Genomic DNA, 15909 nt, shown 5'->3' on the forward strand with positions numbered 1-15909 from the left:
AGGACAAGTGGGAGGACAAGTAGTAGCTCCACCTGCTGGGGTCTCTCTTCTGCAGCAGTGAAGTTAGCATCTACTGAGTGATAGAAAATCTGTATCACTCCCCTAGAAGATGAAGCACCTCTGCACCTGGTAGAGTACCTGGCACACAATGGCCCTGAGGTTACTGTGGGACATCTTACATATCACTTACAGGCCACAGGGTTCAGAAGACAGGGCATGGGCTCCGGGGTGATGCCGGCCTGGGCTTAAATGTCCAATCCTGCCCTTGGCTGTTGGCCCTGGGTAACCAACTTTCCTCCCCGTCTCAACTTGCTCCCCTAGATGCCTTGAAAGGTTGTTGCTGGGACCAGTGGTGGAGTGGGAAGCGCCGGGCACCTGGCTGGCACCTGGCAGCCTCAGGTAGAGTCTGTTAACCAGGGTCAGGTCCACCTGCACTCAGAGCACTGGCTCTGTGAACCTTGATGTTGGATGACATCAGTCATGATGGGCACCTGGGACATAGTCACCAAACGAAATCACTGCCTAAAGACCAGAAGGAAAAACTAGAACAGTAGAGAATACAGGAGAAGGGAAGAGAAGCAGAGGAAGATGGAGAGAGAGGAGAAGGGGGTGGGGAAAACACACGTTTGGCCTTGCTTGAAACATGGCTGGAGCTGGGGGCAGGGGGTGGTGGCGGCAGGAGTCTCTGGGGAAGAGCTAGAGACCGAGTGAATCCCAGAGGTCAACGCGCAGCCCAAGGTTGTCTTCTCTCCCTTCCCCTCCGCCCCTCCAGGGTCAGCAGCAGCTGCAGGCAGCCAGCGGGCTCCAAAATAACCGCCCATCCGTGGGCCCAGCTGCGTCGAGGCCCTGAAATAGATGAAACTCGAGCTGGAGGAGCTGGCGGGAGCGCCCTGTGCCAGAGAGACCGCCAAGTACCCGGCTGCGCGAAGCAGCATCAAGTCAGCGGGTCAGGGTGGTGTCCAGACCCCCAGGCCGTGCAGCCCAAGCCGAGGGACCAACCTCAGCCGAGGACTTTGCCCTAGGGTACAGCTGCGGGAAAGCAGATGGTAACCTGGAGCCCCAAGCAGGGGTGGCCCCCATTTGAAGGCAATGAGTGATGGGAGGGCAATGAGGACGCCCATTTTGGAGGTGTTTATGAGACGGGAACCACGAGGCCTCCGGGGAAGTAGCCAAGGTGGCTCCGCTCCATGTCCCTCTTTCAGGAAGCAACCTGTCTGTGCAGTAACCGGCCCTCCTCCCCACACTCACCAGCCCAATGTGTGCCCAGCCCTCAAGCAGCGGTGTGGGCACCTGGGCCATGGGGAGTCAGTAGCCAGTGGGAGGGTCGAGGCTTTGGGGCAGGAAAATATTTGAATACAACTTAGATACAAGCATCTTGGCTTCTGGATTAGCCAAGGCCTTAGAAGAACTAAGGGAATCCCTTTATCCCTGTGCAGTACTCACTCAGCCTTGGCTAGAGTGCCCTGGGGGACAGGAAGCTCACCACCTCCCAGGCTCCCTGTCCCTGTCCCCTATCTTGGAATAAGTACGACTAGCAGAAGACTGCCCATGCCCTAGATGCACTCCCTGGGGCCCCTCTGGGTCCTCTCTTCTGTAGGATAAGGATTTCCAATGGGGCTGAGTCCCTGGCCTCTGTGTCTTGGAAGAGACAGGATTGTGCCTGGGCTGAAAGACAGGAGGCTGGGACTGCAAACTGTTAACAAACGCCTGGAGAGGGGTCTGTACGGGGCCAGCTGCTACCCCGAGAGCCGCCTGCCGGTGCCGGGTAACCCAGGCGAGGCCTGGGCGCTGGCGCAGGGGCCTCCTTTGAAGCAGGGCCACCATCAGCCAGGAGTCGTGTTTGTTTAGATTCTCACATCCTGAGCCCTGGATAATCTTTAACCACGGGTCAGCCTGCAGCGCCCAGCAGGCGACGGGGGCCCCTGTCTGGAAGGAGCTGCCAGCCCATTTGCTGTCTCCATAAACATCCTCTTGCTGGTGCGCATCTGGCACAGGGTAGGGAACAGGGAGGGCAAGGGCACGGCTTGGCCAGGGCAGGGCTTCTCCCCCTCTCTGGGCAGTGCCCGAAACCCACACCGCCTCCGCCTTCCCCCTTTAAACCCACCCACAGGGAAGCTGGGGGAAGCAAGCGCATTTTCAGAGGCTCCCAGAGAGAAGAGCGGAGTGTCCCGGAATCACCCACAGCACAGGCCCTAAGATTTATAGGATCTGCCAGCCACACGCTCTTATAGATTGTCTGCATCATCTGGCCTAGCAGTTCCCAGCTTTCTCTTCTTATGCAGGAGATGCCTCTCGTCTGGCTAAAACCTAGGAGCTGGCCTCTGTGGAACCCAGTGTTGCAGGAGCCCCGGCTGGGGAACTCGCCCTTGCTCCCAGAAACAATTTAGGGTGCATGGCTCTCCTCTTATCCTGACACAGGGCTCCCCCTTCCAGCTGCAGGACTGGCACAGGCCCCTGTCTCTCTTTTAGAGGGGAGGGGGCTTTTAAAAGGAGGTATTCCTTTGTAACCTAAAGACAGCAGCAGTCCATGTGTGTAATCACTAAGAGCGACAGAGCTCATGATGCCCAAATAACCCCAGAGGAGAATGAGGCACAGGGAAGTTGAGAAACTGCCCAAAGCCAGGAGTGGCCAAGTCTTGACTCCAGGGGTCTCCTGCTTCCAAAAGAAGGGCTTTGTCCCCAACACTGCAAGGCCCCTGCACCCCCACCCCATCTCTCCAGGGTCTCCAGAACTGTCTTTTGGACCACTAGGTGGAAACATGAAACACCCTTTCTGTGCATTAGAGACAGTACTGGGGGCCAGCGCAGTGGTGTAGCAGGTAAAGCTGCCGCCTACAGCGCCAGCTTCCCATATGGGCGCTGGTTCTAGTCCCGGCTGCTCCTCTTCTGATCCAGCTCTCTGCTATGGCCTGGGAAAGCAGTAGAAGGCCCAAGTCCTTGGACCTCTGCAGGAGGTCTTCCGGGAGACCCGGAAGAAGCTCCTGGTTCCTGGCTTCGGATTGTCGAAACTCCGGCCACTGCAGCCAACTAAGGAGTGAACCAGCGGATGGAAGACCTCTCTCTCTCTGCCTCTGCCTCTCTGTAATTCTGCCTTTCAAATAAATAAATCTTTAAAAAAAAAGAAAAGAAAGAGTAACGGTGCTCCACGTGGCTGAACTTCACGCAGGAAAACGGAGTGCATGATGGACAGGCAGCTGCAGTGCTGGGACCTGCCCCTGGGACCCACCCCTGGGACCTGCACTGCTGGGACCCTGCTGGCGCCCTCAGTCCTGGTACCTGGAGCGCTCATTCCCCCTGCTCTGCAAGTCCCGTGGGGGCCACAGCTCGCCCTGGGCAGCAATCAGACTTAGCAGGGAGATCAGACAGACTGCCATCTAAAGGAGTAGAAGGCCAAATGCAGCCCAGCTCCACCAACAACCCACTGTGTGACCTGGGCAAGTTACCAGGCCTCGCTGAGCCTCTGCCGCCCTGTCTGCAAAATGGGGGAAAGAGGACCTCTCCTTTCATACAGAGAGGTTTTGTGCAGCCTTCTCGCAGAGCGGGACAACGCAGGATGCAACAGCACTGCTGCCATGTGGACCATCATGTGCTCCGGGCACTCGGGGGAAAGAGGCCACCTTAACCAGGAGAGGAGAGGCAGGCCTCGCGGCGGAGGGCGGGGTTTGGTGTGGGGCCCTGATGCAGTTAGCAGACCTCGGGGTGGGGGGTGGGGGGCAGAAAGGAAGAGCCTGGAGAGTCCCTGAAGCACAAGGAACAGGTCCAAACGAGGAAATTGTCAAAGAGGAAGAAGCAATGAGCGGCATCAGCTCTGTTTCCCATCCCGAGAGCTGGCCCAGGCTCCTTAAACTAATATTTGCCTCTTGGCCCCTAGCAGTAAACCACACCTGAGAGTAAATATTGGTTTAGCCTGGGAAGCGGAAGCCCAGATGGCGGTGTGGTCCTGGTGGGGGAGCACACGCACTCAGCAGGGCCAGGCCGAGGCGCACCTTGGACGGGAGACCGGACCCACGGCTTCGTCTCCAGGGGCCGGGGCTCTGGCTGGAGGGCAGCAGGATTGGCCTCAGACGGCCTCCCGGTGGGTCTCGTACCAAGACCTGGGAAGCGTGCCCAGGGAGGGATGAAGCAGAAAGCCAGGAGCCCTCGGGGCCGGCGCTGAGGCGCAGCAGGTTAGGCCTATCAGAGAGCTGGTTCGAAGCCCAATCCCTGTCCCAGCTGCTCCACTTCCCATCCGGCTCCCTGCTGATGCACCTGGGAAAGCAAAGATGACCCAAGTGCTTGGGTTCCTGCCACCCATATGGGAGATCCGGATAGTTTCTGACTCCTGGCTTGGGCTTGGCCATTGTAGCCATTTGGGGAGTGAACCAGCAGATGGAAGATATCTCTGTGTGTGTGTGTGTGTGTCACTCTGCCTTTCAAATAAGCAAAGTAAACCTTTAAAAAAAGAAAGCCAGGAGCCCCACCTACTGCCCCCCTGGTGCTCCCCCGGGCTCACTCTGACCTGCGCAGCCTGGGAGATCCGCAGGCCAGGGGCGCCTGGCTTCTGGGCAGCTGGAGAACTTGGCCGGGCCCCTCCCCACACCTGGCCTCGTTAGCCACAATTCCCCTTCCTGACCAACTTAACAGCTCAGGAGCTGCCAGAAGCCACCTGTTCCCAGGCCTCTCCTGTGATGCACACACACACCCTCCTGTAATGCACACACACACTCTCCTGTGATGCACACACACATACTCTCCTGTGCACACACACACTCTCCTGTGACACACACACACACCCTCCTGTGATGCAAACACACGCACTCTCCTGTGATGCACACACACACTCCTGTGCACACACACATACTCTCCTGTGATGCACACACACTCTCCTGTGATGCAAACACACGCACTCTCCTGTGCACACACACACTCTCCTGTGATGCACACACACACACACTCTCCTGTGACGCACACATACATCCTCAGCTGTGCACACGCCTCAGCTCCACAAGTCACCTGTTGCCTTTTCTGCTTCTTCTCTTCCTCAAGGGTCTGCTCCCCACTGACGGCTAATTTCCCTCACCTCTGTGGCTCTGCACACCCCTCCTGCCTGACCCACATTGCTCCTCCCCAAGCACTACTTCATCTGCCCTTTTCTTTTTTCCTGCCTCCCTTGCTTCCTGCCTTGAAGCTTATCTCCTACAGGAAATCCTCCTGTGGCTGGATTGCTCCCCAGCCACAACCCCCAGAGTTTTAGTCTCCAGACCACCCTTAACTGCAGAAGGGGAGGTAGACCACCCCACAGCAGTTACTGATGTCTCCCCACTCCTCAAGGAGAGTGGCTGGGTTTTCAATTGTCTGACTCTCCTGCATGTGCCTGAGCTGGGGCAGGGAGCGGAGCAGAAGAGCATGCAGGAGCCCCCTAGATGTGGACTCTTGGTTGGTCGGCCTCCTGCCAGGAGCCAGGGCTCACGTTTCTGAGAGGAGCAAGGAGACCTTGACCCCAGGGTAGCAGCTTATCTCTCCCAGTATTAATCACCCATAAAACCTGTGTGTGCTCCACTGCTGGTGGTTCCTTCTTCCTGGAGGTAGGAAGCTGTTATTCTTGGAGACGCCAGGCCAGGCTCGGGCCAGGGTGCTTGGAAGCAGGAGGGTGATCTGCTGAACCCCAGCTCGGTGGCCAGGTAGCCTGCAAGACCTGGAGCAGGCCTGCCGGGCCACAGCTGGCAGCAGCATGGGTAAAGCGGGCATCAAGCGAGGAGGGGGCAATGCCGGCCCTGCCTCTGCCCACTCCCATCCTGACTTGCCTACCTACTCTGTGCGCAATGGGACAGGCAGCCAGGATGCCTGTGGTGTGAGGAGCAGGTGCAGGCCAGGGCAAGGCATAGAGAGCTCTGCAGATCAGACACTGGCTTGGGGGGCAGTCACCCCAGGAAAGATGGTGCATCCTTGGCACGACCAAGACGGACAGTGACATTGTTCAGAAGAGGGAAGGGGGGTGGGGGAAGCACGAGCCAGAGGGAGCAGGGGGCAGAGGGGGACAGAGGCAGAGCGAGGGGGAGGAAGGGGAGGAGAGACAAAGGAGACCCCCGAGAGCCACAAACGCGAGGATGTGCCAGGTGTGGTGTAGGAGAGGGGGCAGCAAGTGGGAGGACAGGGAGACAAGGGACCCCGCGGCTCTCCAGGGGAGCCGCATGCAGAGGGCAGGGGTGCGTAGGGAGGGAGAGAGCAGCACGCCAGGCTCAGACAGGCTCTTGGATGGATCTCCTTCTCACTCGGGGGAAAAAAAATACAAATAAAAAATCCATTTAGGAAGAACAAAATAAAGAGATATTTTAATCTCCTAATTGAATTTAGGAGCCATCATGGGTGTTTGAAAATGCCCAGGGATTATGGTGATTTACGGCCGGGATGGAATCAGCCGGCTTCGACCTTATCGGGTGCACAGAGAGGAGCGTGCTGGGAGGCTGAAACGCTCTGTGCAAACCCATTTATAGTCAAGGAGGGGAACGGGCCCCGGACAGGTCGGGTGCCTGGGCGCTGGCCCCAGGGTGGGGCCTTTCCGGTTATTTACTCCACGCTCCCCTCAGTGCCTGAGCGTTGGGAGCCCCATGGCACCTGACATGTTCCCCTTGTCTCCACCTGTCCTGAGCCTCCTGGAATTTGTGGGCCCAGCTCCGCCTCCTCTTCTGAGAGGCCCTCCTGGACACCATCTTCCCATGCTGACATCAGCCTCCTTTTACGCATGCTCTGACTGCAGGTGATGGGAAAGGCGTTGCTTTTGGCGTCAGAACACCCAGCTGAGGTCCCCGCCCTGCTACATCCCTAATGGGCAAACCAGGCCTTCTGCTGGCCTCGCTTTTCTCCCTGCCAAATGGCGCCCTCTGGGTAGGAACTCCTCGCAGAAGGGGCCTGGGGCACAGCGGTTAGCAATTTGCCCAGGGAGCCGGCGGCAGCTTCATCTCCCGAGGCTGCTGCCCATGGAACTCACCCCACCGGCCCCCTGCTCCCCTGGCAAGTCCCCGCCCCCTCCCGTGCTTCCACACGCCCCAACGCACCCTGCAGATGGTGCTCGGAGAGGGGCCAGCCGTGTAAAACCTGCCAGGCATGTGGGCAAAGGGATGCGGGGGCAGCTGGGCACTCCTGGTGGGGTGCAAAGGGGTGCCAGGGAATTCTCCTCGGGGAGGGTCTCAGGGAAGAGGTGGCTTTGGAGCTGGGGACGGTGAGGAAGGGCACTCCCTGCTTAGGGAAAAGCAAGAACGCGGCCCCGCCACGACCCCGTAACGAGCCTGTGCCTTTCTCAAGAGCAGAGACATCTTCTCTGTCTTCCAACACATGGCTGAGCCTCGGGCCAAGTCAAAGGATCCCAAACCCACTTCACAGGCAAGAAAACTGAGGCTCGGACAGAAGCAGCCGAGCGGAAGCTCAGACCGAAGGTTTGGGGCCCGAGGACACCAGAGCAGCACGAAGGTGCTTACTGGGCCCTTGGCAAGGCACCGCCCCTCCAGCATGGGCAAGCTGACAATCAGGGATGACCAGAGTGCGGCGGCGGCTCCACACGAGGCAGCTCCCCAAGCCCACGAGCAGTCGCTAGGACACCCATCTCACAGAGGAGACGGAGGCCCGACACCCCGGAACCACTGGCCTCGGGGGCGGCCTCTGGCTGCAGGTGCACCCCTTTCACAGAGATCACCCATTAGCCCGGGACGGGGAGGGGGAGGCCTCCTTCAGTCGCTGACACCTGGAACAACCCGTCTCAGGCTCCTAACACGTCACTGTGACTGCAGAAACACTTTTATTGACTTGGAAAACAGAAAGTTCCCAAACTATTAGTTAATAAAAACTGCCTCCTCGAGTTTGGAACGCGACAAACAGAAAGGCCTCTGGCCATTACTCATCCCTTTTTACTTTCACTGTCTTCTTAACTCAAAGTGTTCTGAAAAGAAGGGCCTCACTGGTTCTACACTCTGAAGTCAGAAAGGGGGAAAACACTTCCCAACCACCTTCGCGGCATGTTCACAGGGACAAGGGCTTGGAAGGGAGAAGGAGCAAAGCAGGTAGGGGTGGCTGAGGCCAGACGTGGTGCCCAGGACTGTGCCAGACGCTTCACTCCCAGACCCGTCAGTTTAATCTTCCCATCAACCCATGCTGTAGATGAGAAAGCCGAGGCTCACGCAGGCTCCGCCTGGAGGCGAAGCTGTGGCTGAGGGGCAGCCGCGTACCCTGGGTCCACATGTGTGCACACACGTGCACAAGCTGAGCGAGGTGGGAGGATGGAGCAGTGTCAGGGCTCAGCACCCAGAGACCAAGGGCTGCACCCGACACAGCAAGGCACTCACCCAGCAGCTGGACGCCCCGCGTGAGGCCGTAGACGTCTACCAGGGCCCAGAGCGGGTCGGCGGTGCGGACCCCATTGAAGAAGAGCATGGCGGCGGAGTCATTGATGCGGTAGAAGACACGGCCCTTCTTGTCCACCCAGAAGGCGATGATGTTGCCCTCGTTGGCAAACTCCTCGGGCAGCGCCTTGGCCCAGAAGCCGCTCTGGGACACCAGGTCGGGGCAGGCGTACTTGGGCAGGGAGTCGGGGTGAATGCGTGACGGGTCCTTGCTGGTGAAGCCCAGGCGCAGGGCCCCGCTCCAGCAGCACTGCTTCCTGGTGATCTGCTGGCACAGGAGGCTCAGCCCACCATCCCACTCTGCTAGTCAGATGGGGGGCCTCGCTCTGCTGACCACCCTCCGCACCCTCCCTGGGGTTCCACCACTATCAGCCTTCCCCTCCCCCCACCCGCCCCCTGGCCTGGCCCAGTCCCTTCCGTGTCACACAGGCAAGGCGTGGAGGGTGGGAGCGGGAGGGAGGGAGGCCCACCTTCAGCCTGACTTGCTCATAGATGAGGACGGGCCGGTTGCTGAAGGTGATGGCGTTGCAGAAGCTGGCCTGCCTCTTGACGGCCTTGTGGCTGAGGTCCATGAGGATCTGAGAGCCCTTGGTGTGTGGGTGGAAGAGCAGCGGCGTAGCCGGGAGACCCCCACCGGGCAGTGCCGGCGGGCAGTGCTTCTGCTTGTGGTGGCATCGGTGAGAGGCAACCGGGAAAGGACCCCCAATGGAGTCTGCAAAGGAACAGGCCACAGGGTCAGAACTTGATGGGACCAAGAGCCGAGTCGGGGTCCCCTAGGATGGGGCTTAGGCATAAATGGATACTGCCCGCTGCCCGGTACTTCCACACCCAGGGCCACCTTTGACCGCCACCCTCTCCTGCAGCACACAGCAGCCCCTGGCCCGCCCCCGTCTGGCCTGGTCCTTCGCCCACCACCTCCCGCAATGTTGGCCGCCATCTCGCAGCAGTCTCCACTCACAGCAACCAGCACCCTCACTTAACCCGGTCATCCCCTCCAGTGAGCATGCACTGTCTGTCCACTGAGCACCCAGCTCTGTCCTAGGCATGGCAGCTGTGGACAGGAAGCACGCATGTGTCCTGTCCATGGGAAAAGTGGCCCAGGTGGGGAGACGGACATGGACAGAAATTGTGAGGCTTCCTGGAGGAGGCAGCAGCATCCCGGAAGCTAGGTTGGCAAGGCTGGGCTGCAGTAGACTGGGGGGCTCTTACTGGAGGCCAGAAGCAGGGGTGATACTCCCTTGGCCACACCCCTGCATTCCCCCAGCCCTGCCTCTTCTCTGCTTTGTACCACTCCCCCATGCCTGCAGCATCTTGGACACAGGGGCTCCATGGCACCCAGGACCCACCTCAGAGCACCCAGCACACCGCTTCGACAGCTGTCAGCCAGCTCAGCCCAAGTCAGGCAGGGCAGGGCTGGGCTGGGCTGAGAAGATATTTGCAAATGCTTTACAAACTGTCCAGGCGTCGGGGCAGGGGAGAGGAGTGCACAGGACTAGGTGCTGGGTGGCTGTGCATGTCACTAACTGGCTGTGCCCTTCTCTGGCCTCTGCCCTGTGGCTTTACGACAAGTGTGGGTGGCACCGGATGCACAGACACACAGCGGTGGGGCGGCGGGCCAGGGCTCAGGCCCAGCGGTATTCACTCACGTCTCCCCCCCAGCCCCCTCCTGTCATCCTACATCTATTTTCTTTCTTCGCTTTCTTGGGAGACAAAGAGACAGATAAAGAGAGAGCATGTTCCTGTCCACAGGTTCACTCCCCTTGTCCACAATGGCCAGGCCTGGGCCAGGGCCAAAGCCGGGGGCAGAGGCCAAAGACAGGAGCTGGTAACTCAATCCAGGTCTTGCATGTCGGTGGCAGGAACCCAATCTTTTGAGCCATCACCACCACCTCCCAGGCTCTGCTGAAGCAGGAAGCTGGACAGCAAACCCAGGACGCACGCGTCTTCACTGCCTCGTAACCACTAGTCCAAACTCCCACCCCGCCTGTCTTCTTAAGGAAAGACAGCCATGGAGGATGGGCTAGAAGGCAGTGGAGGAGGAGAAGGCCATGAAATGTGACAGAGGCCTGCTGGGATGTTTCAAATTTTGGTCCTTCCAGGCAGGAATTTAAGAATGCAGAGAGTGGGCTTGGCCAGCATCCGGCCAGCCCAGGGCCTTCCACTCCCTAGAGTAGGGGAGGGGTTTCCAGGCAGAAGGCAGTGGGGAGGGAGAGGACCACGGGGAACCGGGAAGGCGCCACCTGCCTGGGCCAGCTGCACATCCCTTTGCATCTCTGCCCCTCCTTTCCCAGAGGCCCCCAGGCACCAGTCGCCACTGCCCACCGCCTCTGGAGCAGCTTCCTCCACACCAGGTGCAGGGGTGGCACAAGAAGGAGCCCCCATTCCTCACTTCTAGGAGACAAGATGTCCCTGTCTCTCTCTCTCTCTTCCTTTCAAATAAAATAAAAATGAGGAAATAAAAATAAATTTTTTTGCATTTACTTGAAAGGCAGAGTGACAGAAAGAGAGAGAGAGAGAGATCTTCCATTCACTGGTTCACTTCCCAAATGCCCTCAGAAGCCAAGGCTAGGCCAGGCAGAAGCCAGGAGCCCAAAACTCCAATCAAGTTTCCCACGTGGGTGGGAGAGGCCCGAGCATGCATTAGCAGGAAGCTGGATCAGAAGGAGAGCAGCCAGGACTTGAACTGGCGCTCCAAAATAGGAAACAGGTATCCACAACACCCACCCCAATAAAAACGTTAAAAAACACCCGCTGGTGAAGGTAATACTACATACATCGTACAGGCATACAGCCACAGGTAGAGATGAAAACATCAAGAACAAAGCACCTGCTGTGAGAACAGACAGTGTGCAGGAGATGGCATTGAACCACTGACATGGAAACAATTATGCTGCGTGGAATAAAAGAAAAGCGTACTCAATCCACAGAGGAACCGCTGCACTGTTCCCTTCAAAACCCTTCCTCCCCTTCCTCCTTTGTCCATTTTCATCAAGTTCTAGGAAGTACAAACTGAGCCATAGTGTTCAAAAGCAGTTCAGGGGGTGCCTGGGGGGTAGGGAGACTGGCAAGGAGCACAGGGCAGCACTTGGGGCTGAGCCATGCCCACTGCCTTGATTGGGGTGATTCTGCATGCATGTACACAATCATATGCTTTTAGCCCGTGGGCTTTGGGACACTGCAGTAGAGGGTGCCTCACTGAGCCCAGCTGCTGATAAGAGCCTCTCCTCAAGGGTCCCCATCCCCATCTCCACGCAGAGCCGCTGAGCCAAGTGCAGGGCCTTGGCTCTATTCTGCACTTCCTCTCCTTCCCAGCCATCCCTGTTGGGCTCCTGGGTTCTGGATAAGGCACAGAAAACACTAGCTCCAGGCAGAAACAGTAGAGACACCCAGGGGCCAGAGACACAGGCCCCAGAAAGACATGCCCCACCACATCCTTTCCCCAGGGAGGACCCATGTGCTGGTCACCTGGTCCAGGTTGGGTGGGGCAGAGAAGGGGCAGCACAGGTCCAGCACACTGGCTAACAGCAGAGCACATGGAGAAGGTGGGTGCAGGCAGGACACATGGAGAAGGTGGGTGCAGGCAGGACACATGGAGAAGGTGGGTGCAGGCAGGACGCAGGTGCTGGCAGCACTGTGTGCACCTGGACATGTGGCCTGCACAGACCCACTCATGGGAACACATGGAGGCAACCCAGACAGACCCCAGCTGACCCTGAGACCAGGAGGACCCACAAATTGACATATGTATGTGCACACACGTGTTCATGCCCACACACATGTGCAAAACTGCCACCTAACACATGTTCCTTTCACACACTGGCCCCCACAGCCACTTCTCGAGCACCACAACAAGCCAGCCTCTGAACTGGGCGTTTTGCCTGCACTTGCTGGTTTCACCTTGACCACAAACTTAGGCGGCAGGAAGGGACACTATCAACCCATTTTATGGATGACAAATCTGAGTCTTAGATTCAGTGGCTTGCCTAAGGTCACACAGCAGGTAGGTCAAGGATCTAGGAGCCAAACCTAGCAATCCCACCCAAGAACTGTGACATTGGCCATTAAGCAATAATAACAAGGAAAATAATTTAATAATAATGAAAATTATGGGTTTGGTGTGCTGGACTCATTTTTAATGCATGTTAAAATAGCCATAACTTGTAAAATATGATGAAGAAATGTTTATCCAGGAGCCACCTAACATCTTAGGGCACACTGAGGACACGTGGCATCTGGCACAGAAACGCAAACCCTGTCCTCAGCCCTCATGTTGCTGGAGGGACGCAGCCTGGGGCAGCCACCATGGACCAGGGTTTGGCAGTTTCTAATGAAGTCAAATGCCTACTAGCATGCACGCTTCTGGGCACCTCCCCAAAAGCAATGAACCATGTCCACACGATGACCTGAACACAATGTATAGCAGTCTTATTCATAACAACCGAAAACCTGGAAATGACTCAAACGTCCTTCAACTGGTGAATGGGCAAATAAAATGCGGTACAGCTACTACTACTACTCGGCAGGAAAAAATGTACTGGTCACACGGCGGGGACGAACCTCAAAAGCAGCCTCCGTGACAGAAACCAGATGCAAAAGGCTGCACCCTGGGCGCACCCATCAGTGGGACATCCTCTAGAGGGCTCCGGGGCGTCCGAGCGTGGGCGAGCTTGGGGGAGAAGCCCACAGAGGGAGTTCTGGAGGTGCCAGGAAGGTTCTGTTTCCTGAGGGTGGTGGTTGCTCCATCACACGTGGGTTGCAAATCAGTGCAATGTACCGTGTATCCCCTTGACCCCTCAGTTAATTCAAGCAACAACTCAAGCCAGGCCTTAACGGGTGAAGGGAAGAGAGGCTGGGATATGTGACCACCGCAGTAGCCCCATCACTGCCCCCTAGGCAGTGCCCAGGGCTCAGACTGTCTGTCTCACAGGAGTCCTTGAAAGCCTGGTAGGGGGGCTGTCACCCTAAGACAAAGTGGGGTGCTATTCCCCAGAGGGAGGCAGTCTGGAAGCTGCAAAGCTCTGTCTCCTAATGACTAGGGCCTGCCTTCTCCTGCCCACAGGGTGTCCCTCAAGGCCATCGGACAGCCACAGAGGCCTGTCCGCTGCCCCTGCCCTCTGTACCTGAGCCTGCTGTGAGATCAGGACGCTCAGAACCGCGTCTCTGGTCTACTGGGCATCTCCTGCCCATGGGGCTCCCTCCCCTGGGCAGCCCCCAGTGAGCTCCTGACCCACAGACCCTCCTGTGCTCCTAGGGTCAGCAGAGTGCCCAAGGACCCCACACCCATTCTGACAATCCTGGGAAATTAATACCCTCCAGGCTCTGGCCTTGCTGTGCACCCTGCAGCCGCACCCTAACTCAGGTGCCCCGGGTTCTCTTCTGAACCCAGGGCATGGGCTATGCCAGACAGCCCATGCTCTGTGCCCTGCACACCTCCAGGGGCTGCGGCTCTCACGACTGCAACGTGAATGGTGCTCTGAGATGGCCAACGCAGCGGCCCTGTCACCATCTCCCCCACCCCAGAAATCCCTGCTCCTGCTGTCTCCCTTCTCCACCTCAGCAGCAGTAAAACTGGGGGCAGGGAGGACTACACAGCAAGTGAGAACTAACTGAGCACAGCTCTGATGCCAAGAGCGTGGCAGAGGGGGAGCCGACGCCATCTGACAAGCCTCCCTCCCAGCACTTTCACGTACACTACGCCTCGGAAGCTCCCCATTCAATGGACTAGGGAGCTGCGATTCAGGCTGCTTGAGCAACCTGCTTGAGGTCACACAGCAATCAGGCAGCAGAACTGAGACTGGAACCCTGATCTTGCAATATCACGTGCAGGGTCCTTTAGGCGACTCAGCATCTACAACTAATGCACATTTCCCCCCATGAGTGCAGGATGGCAGGCATGGTGGGGACATGCGGTGCCTGACAGCCCAACCTGGGGGCAGGGACAGACAAGGACCTCCAGCTGGAGGCACAGGGGGCAGCAGAGCCCAGGGATAACCCCCTTACTGATGGGCTTACAGGCTTGTGGGGGACCTCAGCGGAGACACCCCTTTGGTCGGTTGGTCGGTTGGTCAGTGTGTAGAGGCTGTTGCTGACACAATGGAAACTGCCTCCCAGGGCCCCATTCCTCCTGAGCATTTCAGAGCTGCCAGACACAGGCCTGGCCAGCCCTCCGAGTGACCCTCAGTCAGCTCTGGTTCACATTCCCACCTCTCAGCGGGGTCCCAGGGGAGCTGACCTCCCCACTGCCCCCACCAAACTCTGCCTGAAAAGCACAGTGGAGCAGGGGATGGGAGACTCCAAGAGTGGGGGCTCCCCCAGGACGACAGCTGCAGCGCTGACACGGATGACACCACCCACCTTCGCCAGGGCTCACGGGCAGCACCCTGATGACTGCCCTCAGCGCCACCCCAACACGCCCAGGTCACCCTGCCCAAGTCTGTCTCTCTCTCTCTGCCATTCATTCAAATTAAAAATATATATGTATTTGGGAGACTGGTCCAAAGGGTGGGGACTCCTGACTCCAGGTGGGAGACAGGATGGGGAGGGGCCTGGTTAATAGATTTGACTACTAAACTGGACAGACGTGAATTTCTCTGGGTTCCTTGAAGAGGCCGACCTCGCTCACCTGCCCCTTGTTCCAGGGTTGGCCTAAACCCACTTCTTGGCTGGAAACCCTTCCTTCCCCTTCCCACCTGGGTACCTGCCTTTCTCATACTCATCCTGCAGAACCTGACTTCTGCAAGTCTCTCTGACCCCCAGCCTGGGCTAGGGACCCTGGGCCATGGGCCTCGGGGGCCCATATACCCCCACCAGAGCCTCCACCAACAAGCAGCCCTTTCAACCCTGGCTGACCCTCAGAGCCAAGCTCAGCGCCCCAAGGCACGGACTGTGCTATGCATTGCTGGTCCCTCCGAGTCCGGCTCTGGTCCCGGGCCATCCGCAGCAGAGAGGAGAGGAGTCGCTCAGGGCAGCTGCTGTGCTCTGCAGTGCAGTTTTCTGTCTGAAAGGCTGCAGGGTGTTTTGTGTCCAGCTCCAGGACAGACTGGCAGCTGCCTGAGGCCAGAGACCACTGCCTTTCTCACTGTTGTTTCCCCAGCACTCAGAGCACACAGCAGGTGTTCTAGAAAAGCTGTTGAAGGACTTACTGACGCTTGATTCTCCCACCAACGCCTGATCTGTGGGCAGGGGTTCAGGGGGCTCTCACTGTGCCCTGACCTTTCTGGTGTCCAGGGGAGAAAGGAGACAAAGAAGCCCAGCAACTGGGTCCCATACACTAGGCCTCCCCACAGCCCTGCCTCCAACAGCGCCCCACCCCCTGCAGCAGAAAAGACGAGACAAGGTCATGATGCCCCAGGGGTGGGCCACAGCGGCAACCTAGGGTCTCCTGGCCCCCCACCCAGCACCCGGCTGTGCTGACTCCGTGACGACAACGTGGGTGAAGGAGGGAGAGGGAGCAGGCGGGGCTGGCTCTTTCACAGCCAAGTTCATCTCCAGATGGAGCCTCTTGTTCTCGCTCACTCTGCAACACCCCAATCTCTGC

The 15909-nt window shown here is 58.1% G+C and overlaps 1 protein-coding gene across 3 annotated transcripts in view; it reads right to left on the reverse strand.

Moving 5' to 3' along the window:
* Nucleotides 1-15909, reverse strand: part of NEURL1 (neuralized E3 ubiquitin protein ligase 1) — a 77444-nt gene that overhangs the window by 10024 nt on the left and 51511 nt on the right. For all 3 annotated transcript variants that reach the window (XM_051824142.2, XM_008270468.4, XM_070057277.1), the window contains 2 exons: nucleotides 8843-9084; nucleotides 8316-8637 (listed from right to left, as the gene is read on the reverse strand). In XM_051824142.2, coding sequence (XP_051680102.1) covers nucleotides 8316-8637; nucleotides 8843-9084 — 564 coding nt within the window. The remainder of the gene's footprint in view (nucleotides 1-8315; nucleotides 8638-8842; nucleotides 9085-15909) is intronic.

This window comes from Oryctolagus cuniculus, chromosome 15 (assembly GCF_964237555.1).
Source record: "Oryctolagus cuniculus chromosome 15, mOryCun1.1, whole genome shotgun sequence".
Lineage (NCBI taxonomy): Eukaryota > Metazoa > Chordata > Mammalia > Lagomorpha > Leporidae > Oryctolagus > Oryctolagus cuniculus.